Below are 18,815 nucleotides of genomic sequence, written 5' to 3'. Positions count from 1 at the left end.
CTGTACAGGGGGGGATACAATCTATTACTCTCTGTTATCAGCCATTACATCCCGGGGAGAGGAGACTGTACAGGGGGGGGGATACAATCTATTACTCTCTGTTATCAGCCATTACATCCCGGGGAGAGGAGACTGTAAAGGGGGATACAATCTATTACTCTCTGTTATCAGCCATTACACCCCGGGAGAGGAGACTGTACAGGGGGGATACAATCTATTACTCTCTGTTATCAGCCATTACATCCCGGGGAGAGGAGACTGTACAGGGGGGATACAATCTATTACTCTCTGTTATCAGCCATTACACCCCGGGGAGAGGAGACTGTACAGGGGGGATACAATCTATTACTCTCTGTTATCAGCCATTACATCCCGGGGAGAGGAGACTGTACAGGGGGGGATACAATCTATTACTCTCTGTTATCAGCCATTACATCCCGGGGAGAGGAGACTGTACAGGGGGATACAATCTATTACTCTCTGTTATCAGCCACTACATCCCGGGGAGAGGAGACTGTACAGGGGGATACAATCTATTACTCTCTGTTATCAGCCATTACATCCCGGGGAGAGAAGACTGTACAGGGGGGATACAATCTATTACTCTCTGTTATCAGCCATTACATCCCGGGGAGAGGAGACTGTACAGGGGGATACAATCTATTACTCTCTGTTATCAGCCATTACATCCCGGGGAGAGGAGACTGTACAGGGGGATACAATCTATTACTCTCTGTTATCAGCCACTACATCCCGGGGAGAGGAGACTGTACAGGGGGATACAATCTATTACTCTCTGTTATCAGCCATTACATCCCGGGGAGAGGAGACCTGTACAGGGGGGATACAATCTATTACTCTCTGTTATCAGCCATTACATCCCGGGGAGAGGAGACTGTACAGGGGGATACAATCTATTACTCTCTGTTATCAGCCATTACACCCCGGGGAGAGGAGACTGTACAGGGGGGGATACAATCTATTACTCTCTGTTATCAGCCATTACACCCCGGGGAGAGGAGACTGTACAGGGGGGATACAATCTATTACTCTCTGTTATCAGCCATTACACCCCGGGGAGAGGAGACTGTACAGGGGGGGATACAATCTATTACTCTCTGTTATCAGCCATTACATCCCGGGGAGAGAAGACTGTACAGGGGGGATACAATCTATTACTCTCTGTTATCAGCCATTACATCCCGGGGAGAGGAGACTGTACAGGGGGATACAATCTATTACTCTCTGTTATCAGCCATTACATCCCGGGGAGAGGAGACTGTACAGGGGGGATACAATCTATTACTCTCTGTTATCAGCCATTACACCCCGGGGAGAGGAGACTGTACAGGAGGATACAATCTATTACTCTCTGTTATCAGCCATTACACCCCGGGGAGAGGAGACTGTACAGGGGGATACAATCTATTACTCTCTGTTATCAGCCATTACATCCCGGGGAGAGGAGACTGTACAGGGGGATACAATCTATTACTCTCTGTTATCAGCCATTACATCCCGGGGAGAGGAGACTGTACAGGGGGATACAATCTATTACTCTCTGTTATCAGCCACTACATCCCGGGGAGAGGAGACTGTACAGGGGGATACAATCTATTACTCTCTGTTATCAGCCATTACATCCCGGGGAGAGGAGACTGTACAGGGGGGGATACAATCTATTACTCTCTGTTATCAGCCATTACATCCCGGGGAGAGGAGACTGTACAGGGGGATACAATCTATTACTCTCTGTTATCAGCCATTACATCCCGGGGAGAGGAGACTGTACAGGGGGATACAATCTATTACTCTCTGTTATCAGCCACTACATCCCGGGGAGAGGAGACTGTACAGGAGGATACAATCTATTACTCTCTGTTATCAGCCATTACATCCCGGGGAGAGGAGACTGTACAGGAGGATACAATCTATTACTCTCTGTTATCAGCCATTACATCCCGGGGAGAGGAGACTGTACAGGGGGGATGAAATCTATTACTCTCTGTTATCAGCCATTACATCCCGGGGAGAGGAGACTGTACAGGGGGGATACAATCTATTACTCTCTGTTATCAGCCATTACACCCCGGGGAGAGGAGACTGTACAGGGGGATACAATCTATTACTCTCTGTTATCAGCCATTACATCCCGGGGAGAGGAGACTGTACAGGGGGATACAATCTATTACTCTCTGTTATCAGCCATTACACCCCAGGGAGAGGAGACTGTACAGGAGGATACAATCTATTACTCTCTGTTATCAGCCATTACACCCCGGGGAGAGGAGACTGTACAGGGGGATACAATCTATTACTCTCTGTTATCAGCCATTACACCCCGGGGAGAGGAGACTGTACAGGGGGGATACAATCTATTACTCTCTGTTATCAGCCATTACACCCCGGGGAGAGGAGACTGTACAGGGGGGGATACAATCTATTACTCTCTGTTATCAGCCATTACATCCTGGAGAGAGGAGACTGTACAGGGGGAATACAATCTATTACTCTCTGTTATCAGCCATTTCATCCTGGGGAGAGGAGACTGTACAGGGGGGGGTACAATCTATTACTCTCTGTTATCAGCCATTACATCCCGGGGAGAGGAGACTGTACAGGGGGGGGGGGGGATACAATCTATTACTCTCTGTTATCAGCCATTACACCCGGGGAGAGGAGACTGTACAGGGGGATACAATCTATTACTCTCTGTTATCAGCCATTACATACCGGGGAGAGGAAACTGTACAGGGGGGATACAATCTATTACTCTCTGTTATCAGCCATTACATCCCGGGGAGAGGAGACTGTACAGGTGGGGATACAATCTATTACTCTCTGTTATCAGACATTACACCCCGGGGAGAGGAGACTGTACAGGGGGGGGGGGGATACAATCTATTACTCTCTGTTATCAGCCATTACATCCCGGGGAGAGGAGACTGTACAGGGGGGATACAATCTATTACTCTCTGTTATCAGCCACTACATCCCGGGGAGAGGAGACTGTACAGGGGGATACAATCTATTACTCTCTGTTATCAGCCATTACACCCCGGGGAGAGGAGACTGTACAGGAGGATACAATCTATTACTCTCTGTTATCAGCCATTACACCCCGGGGAGAGGAGACTGTACAGGGGGGATACAATCTATTACTCTCTGTTATCAGCCATTACACCCCGGGGGGAGGAGACTGTACTGGGGGGATAAAATCTATTACTCTCTGTTATCAGCCATTACACCCCGGGGAGAGGAGACTGTACAGGGGGGGATACAATCTATTACTCTCTGTTATCAGCCATTACATCCCGGGGAGAGAAGACTGTACAGGGGAGGATACAATCTATTACTCTCTGTTATCAGCCATTACATCCCGGGGAGAGGAGACTGTACAGGGGGGATACAATCTATTACTCTCTGTTATCAGCCATTACATCCCGGGGAGAGGAGACTGTACAGGGGGATACATCTATTACTCTCTGTTATCAGCCATTACACCCCGGGGAGAGGAGACTGTACAGGGGGGATACAATCTATTACTCTCTGTTATCAGCCATTACATCCCGGGGAGAGGAGACTGTACAGGGGGGATACAATCTATTACTCTCTGTTATCAGCCATTACACCCCGGGGAGAGGAGACTGTACAGGGGGGGGATACAATCTATTACTCTCTGTTATCAGCCATTACACCCCGGGGAGAGGAGATTGTACAGGGGGGGATACAATCTATTACTCTCTGTTATCAGCCATTACACCCCGGGGAGAGGAGACTGTACAGGGGGGGATACAATCTATTACTCTCTGTTATCAGCCATTACACCCCGGGGAGAGGAGACTGTACAGGGGGGGGATACAATCTATTACTCTCTGTTATCAGCCATTACACCCCGGGGAGAGGAGATTGTACAGGGGGGGATACAATCTATTACTCTCTGTTATCAGCCATTACACCCCGGGGAGAGGAGACTGTACAGGGGGGGATACAATCTATTACTCTCTGTTATCAGCCATTACACCCCGGGGAGAGGAGACTGTACAGGGGGGATACAATCTATTACTCTCTGTTATCAGCCATTACACCCCGGGGAGAGGTGACTGTACAGGAGGATACAATCTATTACTCTCTGTTATCAGCCATTACATCCCCGGGGAGAGGAGACTGTACAGGGGGGGATACAATCTATTACTCTCTGTTATCAGCCATTACACCCCGGGGAGAGGAGACTGTACAGGGGGGATACAATCTATTACTCTCTGTTATCAGCCATTACATCCAGGGGAGAGGAGACTGTACAGGGGGGATACAATCTATTACTCTCTGTTATCAGCCATTACACCCCGGGGAGAGGAGACTGTACAGGGGGGGATACAATCTATTACTCTCTGTTATCAGCCATTACATCCCGGGGAGAGGAGACTGTACAGGGGGGGGGGGTACAATCTATTACTCTCTGTTATCAGCCATTACATCCCGGGGAGAGGAGACTGTACAGGAGGATACAATCTATTACTCTCTGTTATCAGCCATTACATCCCGGGGAGAGGAGACTGTACAGGGGGGGATACAATCTATTACTCTCTGTTATCAGCCATTACATCCCGGGGAGAGAAGACTGTACAGGGGGGATACAATCTATTACTCTCTGTTATCAGCCATTACATCCCGGGGAGAGGAGACTGTACAGGGGGATACAATCTATTACTCTCTGTTATCAGCCATTACACCCCGGGGAGAGGAGACTGTACAGGGAGGATACAATCTATTACTCTCTGTTATCAGCCATTACATCCCGGGGAGAGGAGACTGTACAGGGGGGGGTACAATCTATTACTCTCTGTTATCAGCCATTACATCCCAGGGGGGGGGAGGGGGGAGGAGACTGTACAGGGGGGGATACAATCTATTACTCTCTGTTATCAGCCATTACATCCCGGGGAGAGGAAACTGTACAGGGGGGGATACAATCTATTACTCTCTGTTATCAGCCATTACATCCCGGGGGGGGGGAGGGGGGAGGAGACTGTACAGGGGGGGGGGGTACAATCTATTACTCTCTGTTATCAGCCATTACACCCCGGGGAGAGGAGACTGTACAGGGGGGGGGGGGGTACAATCTATTACTCTCTGTTATCAGCCATTACACCCCGGGGAGAGGAGACTGTACAGGGAGGATACAATCTATTACTCTCTGTTATCAGCCATTACATCCCGGGGAGAGGAGACTGTACAGGGGGGGGTACAATCTATTACTCTCTGTTATCAGCCATTACATCCCGGGGGGGGGGAGGGGGGAGGAGACTGTACAGGGGGGGATACAATCTATTACTCTCTGTTATCAGCCATTACACCCCGGGGAGAGGAGACTGTACAGGGGGATCCAATCTATTACTCTCTGTTATCAGCCATTACACCCCGGGGAGAGGAGACTGTACAGGGGGGATACAATCTATTACTCTCTGTTATCAGCCATTTCATCCTGGGGAGAGGAGACTGTACAGGGGGGGATACAATCTATTACTCTCTGTTATCAGCCATTACACCCCGGGGAGAGGAGACTGTACAGGGGGGATACAATCTATTACTCTCTGTTATCAGCCATTACATCCCGGGGACAGGAGACTGTACAGGGGGGGGGATACAATCTATTACTCTCTGTTATCAGCCATTACATCCCGGGGAGAGGAGACTGCACAGGGGGGATACAATCTATTACTCTCTGTTATCAGCCATTACACCCCGGGGAGAGGAGACTGTACAGGAGGGAAACAATCTATTGCTCTCTGTTATCAGCCATTACACCCCGGGGAGAGGAGACTGTACAGGGGGGGGGATACAATCTATTACTCTCTGTTATCAGCCATTACACCCCGGGGAGAGGAGACTGTACAGGGGAGATACAATCTATTACTCTCTGTTATCAGCCATTACACCCCGGGGAGAGGAGACTGTACAGGGGGGGGGATACAATCTATTACTCTCTGTTATCAGCCATTACATCCCGGGGAGAGGAGACTGTACAGGGGGGATACAATCTATTACTCTCTGTTATCAGCCATTACATCCCGGGGAGAGGAGACTGTACAGGGGGGATACAATCTATTACTCTCTGTTATCAGCCATTACATCCCGGGGAGAGGAGACTGTACAGGGGGGGATACAATCTATTGCTCTCTGTTATCAGCCATTACACCCCGGGGAGAGGAGACTGTACAGGGGGGATACAATCTATTGCTCTCTGTTATCAGCCATTACACCCCGGGGAGAGGAGACTGTACAGGGGGGATACAATCTATTACTCTCTGTTATCAGCCATTACACCCCGGGGAGAGGAGACTGTACAGGGGGATACAATCTATTACTCTCTGTTATCAGCCATTACACCCCGGGGAGAGGAGACTGTACAGGAGGATACAATCTATTACTCTCTGTTATCAGCCATTACACCCCGGGGAGAGGAGACTGTACAGGGGGATACAATCTATTACTCTCTGTTATCAGCCATTACACCCCGGGGAGAGGAGACTGTACAGGGGGGATACAATCTATTGCTCTCTGTTATCAGCCATTACATCCCGGGGAGAGGAGACTGTACAGGGGGGGGATACAATCTATTACTCTCTGTTATCAGCCATTACACCCCGGGGAGAGGAGACTGTACAGGGGGGGATACAATCTATTGCTCTCTGTTATCAGCCATTACATCCCGGGGAGAGGAGACTGTACAGGGGGGATACAATCCATTACTCTCTGTTATCAGCCATTACATCCCGGGGAGAGGAGACTGTACAGGGGGGGTACAATCTATTACTCTCTGTTATCAGCCATTACACCCCGGGGAGAGGAGACTGTACAGGGAGGATACAATCTATTACTCTCTGTTATCAGCCATTACACCCCGGGGAGAGGAGACTGTACAGGGGGGGGGGGGGGGACAATCTATTACTCTCTGTTATCAGCCATTACATCCCGGGGAGAGGAGACTGTACAGGGGGGGGATACAATCTATTACTCTCTGTTATCAGCCATTACACCCCGGGGAGAGGAGACTGTACAGGGGGGATACAATCTATTGCTCTCTGTTATCAGCCATTACATCCCGGGGAGAGGAGACTGTACAGGGGGGGGATACAATCTATTACTCTCTGTTATCAGCCATTACAACCCGGGGAGAGGAGACTGTACAGGGGGGGGGATACACTCTATTACTCTCTGTTATCAGCCATTACATCCCGGGGAGAGGAGACTGTACAGGGGGGGGATACAATCTATTACTCTCTGTTATCAGCCATTACATCCCGGGGAGAGGAGACTGTACAGGGGGATACAATCTATTACTCTCTGTTATCAGCCATTACATCCCGGGGAGAGGAGACTGTACAGAGGGATACAATCTATTACTCTCTGTTATCAGCCATTACACCCAGGGGAGAGGAGACAGTATAGGAGGATACAATCTATTACTCTCTGTTATCAGCCATTACACCCCGGGGAGAGGAGACTGTACAGGAGGATACAATCTATTACTCTCTGTTATCAGCCATTACATCCCGGGGAGAGGAGACTGTACAGGGGGATACAATCTATTACTCTCTGTTATCAGCCATTACACCCCGGGGAGAGGAGACTGTACAGGGGGGGGATACAATCTATTACTCTCTGTTATCAGCCATTACATCCCGGGGAGAGGAGACTGTACAGGAGGATACAATCTATTACTCTCTGTTATCAGCCATTACATCCCGGGGAGAGGAGACTGTACAGGGGGGATACAATCTATTACTCTCTGTTATCAGCCATTACACCCCGGGGAGAGGAGACTGTACAGGGGGGATACAATCTATTACTCTCTGTTATCAGCCATTACACCCCGGGGAGAGGAGTCTGTACAGGGGGGGATACAATCTATTACTCTCTGTTATCAGCCATTACATCCCGGGAAGAGGAGACTGTACAGGGGGGATACAATCTATTACTCTCTGTTATCAGCCATTACACCCCGGGGGGAGGAGACTGTACAGGGGGGATACAATCTATTACTCTCTGTTATCAGCCATTACATCCCGGGGAGAGGAGACCGTACAGGGGGGATACAATCTATTACTCTCTGTTATCAGCCATTACACCCCGGGGAGAGGAGACTGTACAGGGGGGGATACAATCTATTACTCTCTGTTATCAGCCATTACATCCCGGGGAGAGGAGACTGTACAGGAGGATACAATCTATTACTCTCTGTTATCAGCCATTACATCCCGGGGAGAGGAGACTGTACAGGGGGGATACAATCTATTACTCTCTGTTATCAGCCATTACACCCCGGGGAGAGGAGACTGTACAGGGGGGAAACAATCTATTACTCTCTGGTATCAGCCATTACACCCCGGGGAGAGGAGACTGTACAGGGGGGAAACAATCTATTACTCTCTGGTATCAGCCATTACACCCCGGGGAGAGGAGACTGTACAGGGGGGGATACATCTATTACTCTCTGTTATCAGCCATTACACCCCGGGGAGAGGAGACTGTACAGGGGGGGGATACAATCTATTACTCTCTGTTATCAGCCATTACATCCCGGGGAGAGGAGACTGTACAGGGGGGGGGGGGGGGGATACAATCTATTACTCTCTGTTATCAGCCATTACATCCTGGGGAGAGGAGACTGTACAGGGGGGGGGGATACAATCTATTACTCTCTGTTATCAGCCATTACATCCTGGGGAGAGGAGACTGTACAGGGGGGGGGGATACAATCTATTACTCTCTGTTATCAGCCATTACATCCCGGGGAGAGGAGACTGTACAGGGGGGATACAATCTATTACTCTCTGTTATCAGCCATTACATCCCGGGGAGAGGAGACTGTACAGGGGGGATACAATCTATTACTCTCTGTTATCAGCCATTACATCCTGGGGAGAGGAGACTGTACAAGGGGGATACAATCTATTACTCTCTGTTATCAGCCATTACATCCCGGGGAGAGGAGACTGTAGGGGGATACAATCTATTACTCTCTGTTATCAGCCATTACACCCCCGGGAGAGGAGACAGTATAGGAGGATACAATCTATTACTCTCTGTTATCAGCCATTACATCCCGGGGAGAGGAGACTGTACAGGGGGATACAATCTATTACTCTCTGTTATCAGCCATTACATCCCGGGAAGAGGAGACTGTACAGGGAGGATACAATCTATTACTCTCTGTTATCAGCCATTACACCCCGGGGAGAGGAGACTGTACAGGGGGGGATACAATCTATTACTCTCTGTTATCAGCCATTACACCCGGGGAGAGGAGACTGTACAGGGGGATACAATCTATTACTCTCTGTTATCAGCCATTACACCCCGGGGAGAGGAGACAGTACAGGGGGGGATACAATCTATTACTCTCTGTTATCAGCCATTACATCCTGGGGAGAGGAGACTGTACAGGGGGGATACAATCTATTACTCTCTGTTATCAGCCATTACACCCCGGGGAGAGGAGACTGTACAGGGGGGGGGGGTACAATCTATTACTCTCTGTTATCAGCCATTACACCCCGGGGAGAGGAGACTGTACAGGGGGGGGGGGTACAATCTATTACTCTCTGTTATCAGCCATTACACCCCGGGGAGAGGAGACTGTACAGGGGGGGGATACAATCTATTACTCTCTGTTATCAGCCATTACATCCCGGGGAGAGGAGACTGTACAGGGGGGATACAAGCTATTACTCTCTGTTATCAGCCATTACATCCCAGGGAGAGGAGACTGTACAGGGGGATACAATCTATTACTCTCTGTTATCAGCCATTACACCCCGGGGAGAGGAGACTGTACAGGGGGGATACAATCTATTACTCTCTGTTATCAGCCATTACATCCCGGGGAGAGGAGACTGTACAGGGGGGGATACAATCTATTACTCTCTGTTATCAGCCATTACATCCCGGGGAGAGGAGACTGTACAGGGGGGGATACAATCTATTACTCTCTGTTATCAGCCATTACATCCCGGGGAGAGGAGACTGTACAGGGGGGATACAATCTATTACTCTCTGTTATCAGCCATTACACCCCGGGGAGAGGAGACTGTACAGGGGGGGATACAATCTATTACTCTCTGTTATCAGCCATTACATCCCGGGGAGAGGAGACTGTACAGGGGGGGATACAATCTATTACTCTCTGTTATCAGCCATTACACCCCGGGAAAGGAGACTGTACAGGAGGATACAATCTATTACTCTCTGTTATCAGCCATTACATCCCGGGGAGAGGAGACTGTACAGGGGGGATACAATCTATTACTCTCTGTTATCAGCCATTACACCCCCGGGAGAGGAGACTGTACAGGGGGATACAATCTATTACTCTCTGTTATCAGCCATTACATCCCGGGGAGAGGAGACTGTAGGGGGATACAATCTATTACTCTCTGTTATCAGCCATTACATCCCGGGGAGAGGAGACTGTAGGGGGATACAATCTATTACTCTCTGTTATCAGCCATTACATCCCGGGGAGAGGAGACTGTACAGGGGGATACAATCTATTACTCTCTTTTATCAGCCATTACACCCCGGGGAGAGGAGACTGTACAGGGGGGGATACAATCTATTACTCTCTGTTATCAGCCATTACATCCCGGGAGAGGAGACTGTACAGGGGGATACAATCTATTACTCTCTGTTATCAGCCATAACATCCCGGGGGGAGGAGACTGTACAGGGGGGATACAATCTATTACTCTCTGTTATCAGCCATTACATCCCGGGGAGAGGAGACTGTACAGGGGGGGGGGGGATACAATCTATTACTCTCTGTTATCAGCCATTACACCCCAGGGAGAGGAGACTGTACAGGGGGGATACAATCTATTACTCTCTGTTATCAGCAACTATATCCCAGGGAGAGGAGACTGTACAGGGGGGATACAATCTATTACTCTCTGTTATCAGCCATTACATCCCGGGGAGAGGAGACTGTACAGGGGGGGGGATACAATCTATTACTCTCTGTTATCAGCCATTACACCCCGTGGAGAGGAGACTGTACAGGGGGGATACAATCTATTACTCTCTGTTATCAGCCATTACACCCTGGGGAGAGGAGACTGTACAGGGGGGGGGGATACAATCTATTACTCTCTGTTATCAGCCATTACATCCCGGGGAGAGGAGACTGTACAGGGGGATACAATCTATTACTCTCTGTTATCAGCCACAACATCCCGGGGGGAGGAGACTGTACAGGGGGGGATACAATCTATTACTCTCTGTTATCAGCCATTACACCCCGGGGAGAGGAGACTGTACAGGGGGATACAATCTATTACTCTCTGTTATCAGCCATTACATCCCGGGGGGAGGAGACTGTACAGGGGGGATAAAATCTATTACTCTCTGTTATCAGCCATTACACCCCGGGGAGTGGAGACTGTACAGGGGGGATACAATCTATTACTCTCTGTTATCAGCCATTACACCCCGGGGAGAGGAGACTGTACAGGGGGTTTACAATCTATTACTCTCTGTTATCAGCCATTACATCCCGGGAGAGGAGACTGTACAGGGGGATACAATCTATTACTCTCTGTTATCAGCCATTTCATCCCGGGGAGATACAGTTGAGATAATCTTGTCACTTGGGCTTTTATAGTTTTTGCTGCATTGATACATTTTATCACATTATCATCAGTATCCGTTCTCAGAGAATTGTGTAGCCTGGACACAAGTGTAACAAACCTTCAGCTGTGAGAAGTATAAGATGTGGATTTGCATCAGTGTTGTCTCCATGTAGCAGGGGGATTCTTTCCTCTGGGCCACATGTGCTGGACGTGTAATGGAGGACCAGAGCTCGGATGTAGCAGAGCTGAGCGCGCAGTGTTATTCCAGGGGGTGAGATATAACACACAGCACGCTCAGCTCTGCTACATGTGGCTGTGTGTTCCTCCTCCATGTGTAGTTGTGATGACTTTGTTATGTGCCATAATGCGGTCGGGACATGACATCCCCATAGGTAACAGAGAGGAATGACTGCAATGTTCTGACACCATCCCTTATAATGTGCGGACCATCCCTTTAACTTGGGTTCAGTCTCCTGTAAGGATTGGGGGGCTATGATTCGCTGGGTTACTCTCCTGATTTCGGCCGCTTCACTTTGAGAAACATTAAACTGCATTAATCATGTGCAATAGTGAATGAATATAATGCGAGGGCAGCAGTAAAGACTGACACACTGTAAGAAGCCGGAAAAGCTGGGTGACAGATGCTCTTCCAGTCTTCTGATGGTTCCGGCACCTCATTAAAGGGACGGCGCACAATCCGTCTCATTCATCACAGGGAAGGTCAACTCTGCATTTCCTTTTAGTGAAAATTCCAAAATCCTCTATTTTCCTGACCACAAGGTTTTGAGTTGAGGGAAAAACAAGACCCGGCAAACAGCTGGAGGCCCGGAGAGGGCGACGCTTCACCTCATCAGCCTCAGTCCATCCCCGGGGCCCCCCTCCGCATGGCCGGTAATAAAAGGCACCAAAATCTTCTAGGACGGGGGTCACCGGCTGATGGAAAACACTCCCCCTGTTCCATCTTATCAGGAATAGAATGCTAGAGAGACAGTGAGGACTGACACAGGGACTGGATAGAAATAGGGAAGCAATATGTGAGTCAGGGTCTGGGGAAAGCTGGGTGACCGCTCTGTAGTGACTTGTCCTTGTAGAGTTTTGTTCTTTGTATATGGGGCAAGGCCACTGAATAATACAGTATATAACATAATAGTCATGTAATAACCAGTGCTCCTTAGGGGTTAATATCAGTATTAAATACGTAAAAATCTATAAACGGTCCTCACACTGCTGTGCTCTGTGCTCTCTACATTAAAATGTTCCACAGACCCTCCCCCTTTCCTCCTGAAGCCGTAGCAGGCTTCTGGTGCAGTACTACAGCAGTCACTAAGAGCAGTGTGAGGACACGCCCCCAGTGCACTTGGAGAAACTACAATCTTGAAATAAAAATCCATATATCACAGTCCTGCTGCTACTAATAACATACACAAAGGTCTGATTACACATCTCTGCAGGGATAAATTAACCATGTAAGTAAGCAGCTTTACTTAATGAACCATGTGGTTTGTCCTTTACAGTAACCTGTTGCTGCACCTTCTTGGGTCATCAGAAGAGCATGCTGGGGTCTCTTCTTGGGTCATCAGAAGAGCATGCTGGGGTCTCTTCTTGGGTCATCAGTAGAGCATGCTGGGGTCTCTTCTTGGGTCATGAGAAGAGCATGCTGGGGTCTCTTCTTGGGTCATCAGAAGCGCATGCTGGGGTCTCTTCTTGGGTCTTCAGAAGAGCATGCTGGGGTCTCTTCTTGGGTCATCAGTAGAGCATGCTGGGGTCTCTTCTTGGGTCATCAGAAGCGCATGCTGGGGTCTCTTCTTGGGTCTTCAGAAGAGCATGCTGGGGTCTCTTCTTGGGTCATCAGAAGAGCATGCTGGGGTCTCTTGTTGGGTCATCAGAAGAACATGCGGGGGTCTCTTCTTGGGCCATCAGAAGAGCATGCTGGGGTCTCTTCTTGGGTCATCAGAAGAGCATGCCGGGGTCTCTTCTTGGGTCATCAGAAGAGCATGCTGGGGTCTCTTGTTGGGTCATCAGAAGAGCATGCTGGGGTCTCTTCTTGGGTCATCAGAAGAGCATGCTGGGGTCTCTTGTTGGGTCATCAGAAGAGCATGCTGGGGTCTCTTCTTGGGTCTTCAGAAGAGCATGCTGGGGTCTCTTCTTGGGTCATCAGAAGAGCATGCTGGGGTCTCTTCTTGGGTCATCAGAAGAGCATGCTGGGGTCTCTTCTTGGGTCATCAGAAGAGCATGCTGGGGTCTCTTCTTGGGTCATCAGAAGAGCATACTGGGGTCTCTTCTTGGGTCATCAGAAGAGCATGCTGGGGTCTCTTCTTGGGTCATCAGAAGAGCATGCTGGGGTCTCTTCTTGGGTCATCAGAAGAGCATGCTGGGGTCTCTTCTTGGGTCATCAGAAGAGCATACTGGGGTCTCTTCTTGGGTCATCAGAAGAGCATGCTGGGGTTTCTCCCTGGGTAATCAGAAGCGCATGCTGGGGTCTCTTCTTGGGGATTCAGAAGAGCATGCTGGGGTCTCTTCTTGGGTCATCAGAAGAGCATGCGGGGGTCTCTTCTTGGGTCATCAGAAGAGCATGCTGGGGTCTCTTCTTGGGTCATCAGAAGAGCATACTGGGGTCTCTTCTTGGGTCATCAGAAGCGCATGCTGGGGTTTCTCCCTGGGTAATCAGAAGCGCATGCTGGGGTCTCTTCTTGGGGATTCAGAAGAGCATGCGGGGGTCTCTTCTTGGGTCATCAGAAGAACATGCTGGGGTCTCTTCTTGGGTCATCAGAAGAGCATGCTGGGGTCTCTTCTTGGGTCATCAGAAGAGCATGCTGGGGTTTCTTCCTGGGTCATCAGAAGAGCATGCTGGGGTCTCTTCTTGGGTCATCAGAAGAGCATGCGGGGGTCTCTTCTTGGGTCATCAGAAGAACATGCTGGGGTCTCTTCTTGGGTCTTCAGAAGAACATGCTGAGGTCTATGTTCCTCTTCAGGGGAAAAAATAAACATGGACTTTTCACAAATTCATATGGGGCACTATGAGGGATTAGATCTTTCTATAGATTGAAGGTAGGGGGCTCTACTAGATCACAGCCTGAAGCTACTCAGAAGACTGAGTAGACCTCCAGGTGATCGTTACCAGACATTCTGAGGGTTTTGCTGGAGGGAGACCTTGGCCGTTAAGACGGTATTATGTAACACATACATGGAAGACTTTGTAGGGTGGGCTGCATCTACGAAGAAAGAAACTTGGAGAAAGAAGATGTAAAATGTGAGAGAAAGACCTCTTTGTCCACGGGAGTCCACCTTAACCACCTCACATGAGACTATTATCTTCGTTGTGGACAGGACAATTCAGACAGTGTTGTACAAGGATTCCTGAACCAAATTAGAAAATTATTGTAGGAATAATCCTAGTAACCTCAAAATTGGTTGTCTTCTGCTGGACCTCCCTCATCTGGTATTAGGTTAAAGTCCCGAGCCACCGAAGAACCTTTGGTTTTTTGATGGGCCAGGATGACAGTAAATGTCAAAAGACTGGCCGAGGGAACTAGGAACCAGGGTAGGGTATGAAGATTTCATTCTTTTGTGTACGCCCTACCCCCAGGGAAGCTGGAAAACCCCTTGAAGGTCTTGGTGCACTCGTTTACCCCTTGACCTCGATGTTTGTTGATTGTTCAGAAGGTAGAGAATGATGATGGAGTAGGTGGTCTCATATTCTTCAAGTAGAGTCAAATTCATGTTTTCTCTTACTTCGTTTAGGTGTTGGGACATGTCAGTGGTCTCATGTAGGGTCAAAACTTATAAAAACACAATTCATGGGGTGCAGAATTAATATGCTGAAGAAACCGGTTGCCATGTATTTCTGCAGTGTAATCGGGCTGCAGTCCTCTCATGGGATCTTCAGATCGTTGGCTGCTATCATCGTGTTATGTAACAGGAAAAAGAACCATTGAAACGCGTTGGTGAGAGACAAATTTTCCCATAATTTCTCCATATTTTGACAGAATATTGGCTGACATCAAGCATTACGTAATCTACACAAAATCTACAGCATGGCCTATGGGCAAAGACCAGGATCTGTGCCATAAGAACCTCTGAAGTGTGAGGAGCAACTCAAAGATACCCTCAGAGGGGATCAGTCTCTTGCTTTTCTCCTCGTATAGAGTAAGGACATAAGATTACTGAATAATACAAGGAGCTCCGTTACATCTAATCCTCAATTCCCAGTTGTCACACTTGCCGGAAAAAAATCCCACCCTGCTGAAGCAATGAGGTCATCCCACTATTCCTGGCCCGAGGCACCAACTCATTAGCATGTGCCTGCCAGAAAAATGATGTCCACAAGTTAAAAAATAATATTGGTCTGGAAATTAACCATTGGTGAGATTCTAAAAATTTCATATGTAAAGTTATTCAATGGATGGGGGTAAAATTGCAATATCAGTGGTCTCCTACCTTGGTTACCCATGAAGAGCGACCACCACTACTAGATCCCATCTGCCAATGATGTCACCAGAGATGTTCTTTGTAGGAGTCCTAATTTAGTCTAAAGAGAACCGTGTTGTACCTTATTGTGACTTATGGTGGGTCTGTAGCAAAAACGAATTCCTGATTCCTCGATATATGGATGATCTAAGGCAGTGGTGGCGAACCAATGGCACGGGTTGGCACTCAGACTGCTCTTTGTGGGCACTCAAGCTACCACACCAGCACAAATTTACCAGACAGGACCAGAATCTAACTAAAGTTCCACACAAGTCAAAATTTACTAATCTCAGTGCTATGTTAACCCTTTAATTGCCAAGAACATATCTCATATGTCCCCACTGGGGGACATAGTGGCCAAGCTTGTATGAGATGCATTCGATTATACGAGATCCTAAATTATAGGGGCCATAACTCTGGATCCCTGGCACCTAGAATATCTTGGCTGCTTTGGACTGAAGGAAAAGTGTGAAGGTGTGAAAAGGACCAGATTATCATTGAAGGTCCCCCTGTTGGCCGGGACCCTGGAGAAAAGCGACAGTGATAGTCCGAATTTGCCCTCCTGCTTTTAGTTGTATCATTGTCCTCGGGAGGCTGGTATGATTGAAAGTTGTGTATTCAACAAATTAATAAATTACAGCTTATATTGGCACTTTGTGATAAGCGGATTTTGGTTGTAGTCTGGGCGCTCGCTCTGTAAAAGGTTTGCCATTACTGATCTACGGGGTTCTCAAAAGTGGGACAACTTTTTGGATGTGCCCTACAAGTATCTATTTACTATAAACGGAGACAGACTTCTTTTGTCTTTCAGACGAGGAGCTCCTTCAAGAAGAGGATGACATCCCATCATCTAGGCACAGGCAAAATGGTAAGTGATCCTCAGAGGACAAACCACCAGAGAGAGAGTCTTTCTTCTTTTAAATCAGATCCTCAGAACCAAAAACACTTGGATTTCCTCATGATAGGGGAAAATTGGACGAAGATAGACTGTAAACAATTCTTCATTCTTGTTCCTTCCCATAGTTGAAGATTATAATAACCTACAACTACTACTCCTTGGGTCCAACAGTTAAGGCCAACCTTAGGAAATGTACCCTAGTGGCTCCTTCTGATGGACATTTGTAGCTCATTTTTTTTTTTAGGGCTTTGGTCTATTGGAGGATCCTGGGGTTCTGTTGTGGGTCAGTCCAATGGAGACCAACCAAGACAAAGTATCATTTATTTTCTTACCTCATACAAATCCATTGGAAGTCCATCCAAGTTGGCGAGGGAATTTAAGTGAGTTAAGAAAACCAAATGTTCTGTCCAATCTTCCTAAGTGGTTCCTTTCTAACTTGACTTGGACTTCTGCATTCTCAATCTTAGCAATCCAGCACCATTAGAAACCAGATTGTGTAAGTCATTCCCTATCAAGGTTGGAGCTAGGTAGAAGAAGTAGAAAAGCCCCTCGGGTCAGCGTATACCCCCTCATCTTTGGCATAAGGTAGAACTTTCTGGTTTGATTCCCCTTGTTGTCCATGTGTCATAGTAATCATCCTCTTTGTCTGTTACCTATACATGGTAGGCAGGACCAGGACCAACTGTGCCAAGTGTCAGAAGAACCTGTCCCTCCAGAACTCTGTGAAGGTTCTCTACGTCTTTGTGGTGATTCTCATCATCGCGGTTGTAGTGTTGGCGTCGTTGGGTGAGTAGTTGAACATCTTCCTGTGCTTTATTAATAATTATAATATTAAAGGGATTATCTAGGATTTCTTTTTACTGATTACCTGTCCCTGGTGGGTGAAGGACTCCATACAACCTGATATTGATCTTCTATATTTATAATAAGTGATCAATAAAAATAAATTCAGGAACACATTGGGGGTCATTTACTAAGGGCCAGAATCGGGTTTTTCCATTGGGTTACCCAAATTTACTGTTTTGTGCCGATTTTCCCTGAATTGCCCCAGGTTTTTGGCGCACGCGATCGGATTGTGGCGCATCGGCGCCAGCATGCACGCAACGGAAATCGGGGGGCGTGGCCGTAAGAAAACCCGGCGGATTCGGAAAAACCGCCGTATTTTTAAAAAAAAAGAGTCGCTTGACACGCGCTTACCTGCACCCAGCGTAGGACGGTGAACTTCAGTGCACTCCGACGGAATTCAGCGCAGCAGCGACACCTGGTGGACATCGGGCGCACTACCTTAGTGAATCGCCGGAAGACCCGAATTCTCCACAGAGAACGCGCCGCTGGATAGCGAATGGACCGGGTAAGTAAATCTGCCCCAATATGTTCACCAAAACGTCAGCACCTTTTCAGGAGTTATTCCCTACTCCCAATGAAGGTAGTAGAAGGGTGGTCTACTGTCTTGCTCCTAAGCTATGGTGGATCTCACACCACTTGTCTTCCTGTGTCTCGGACTACTTCTTGATGTGCACAAAAGGCCTCAGGGAAAAGACCAAGTAACGTCAGGTTTGGGTTCTTGGTCTTTTGGTCTTTTGGGTCTTTTGCACATATACACTGTCTACCATCTTTGAGGGTTGAGAACCTTTTTGTTAAGGTCTCCTCTACACGACCATGTGCAGAAAAGGACCACAAAGATGGGCCATAGGAGCCATAAGACCTGCCCACTCCGTGCACACTAGACCTCAATGGAGGAAATTTGTGCATTTCCCACGGTCCCCAAATACATTTGTGTGCATGAGGCCTAAGTCCCAGATAACAGCAGCGGCTTGTGC

General features: G+C 48.2%; 1 protein-coding gene across 10 annotated transcripts in view; it reads left to right on the top strand.

The window, feature by feature from the left end:
• SCARA3 (scavenger receptor class A member 3) overlaps window positions 1–18,815 on the top strand; it is a 49,490-nt gene that overhangs the window by 10,228 nt on the left and 20,447 nt on the right. For 7 of the 10 annotated variants that reach the window (XR_011854364.1, XR_011854363.1, XR_011854367.1 and 4 more), the window contains exons 2-3: window positions 16,891–16,965; window positions 17,662–17,781. Coding sequence is in view for 4 of the 10 variants with exons in the window: in XM_072143889.1 (XP_071999990.1) it covers window positions 16,891–16,965; window positions 17,662–17,781 (195 nt within the window). In the remaining 6 variants the exon portion in view is untranslated. Of the gene's footprint in view, window positions 1–16,890; window positions 16,970–17,661; window positions 17,782–18,815 lie in introns of all 10 variants that reach the window. The other 3 variants (XM_072143892.1, XM_072143891.1, XM_072143890.1) reach the window with 3 other exon arrangements.

The sequence above is a fragment of the Engystomops pustulosus genome, chromosome 3 (genome assembly GCF_040894005.1).
Source record: "Engystomops pustulosus chromosome 3, aEngPut4.maternal, whole genome shotgun sequence".
NCBI classification, from domain to species: domain Eukaryota; kingdom Metazoa; phylum Chordata; class Amphibia; order Anura; family Leptodactylidae; genus Engystomops; species Engystomops pustulosus.
This window is presented reverse-complemented; position numbering and strand designations above follow the sequence as displayed.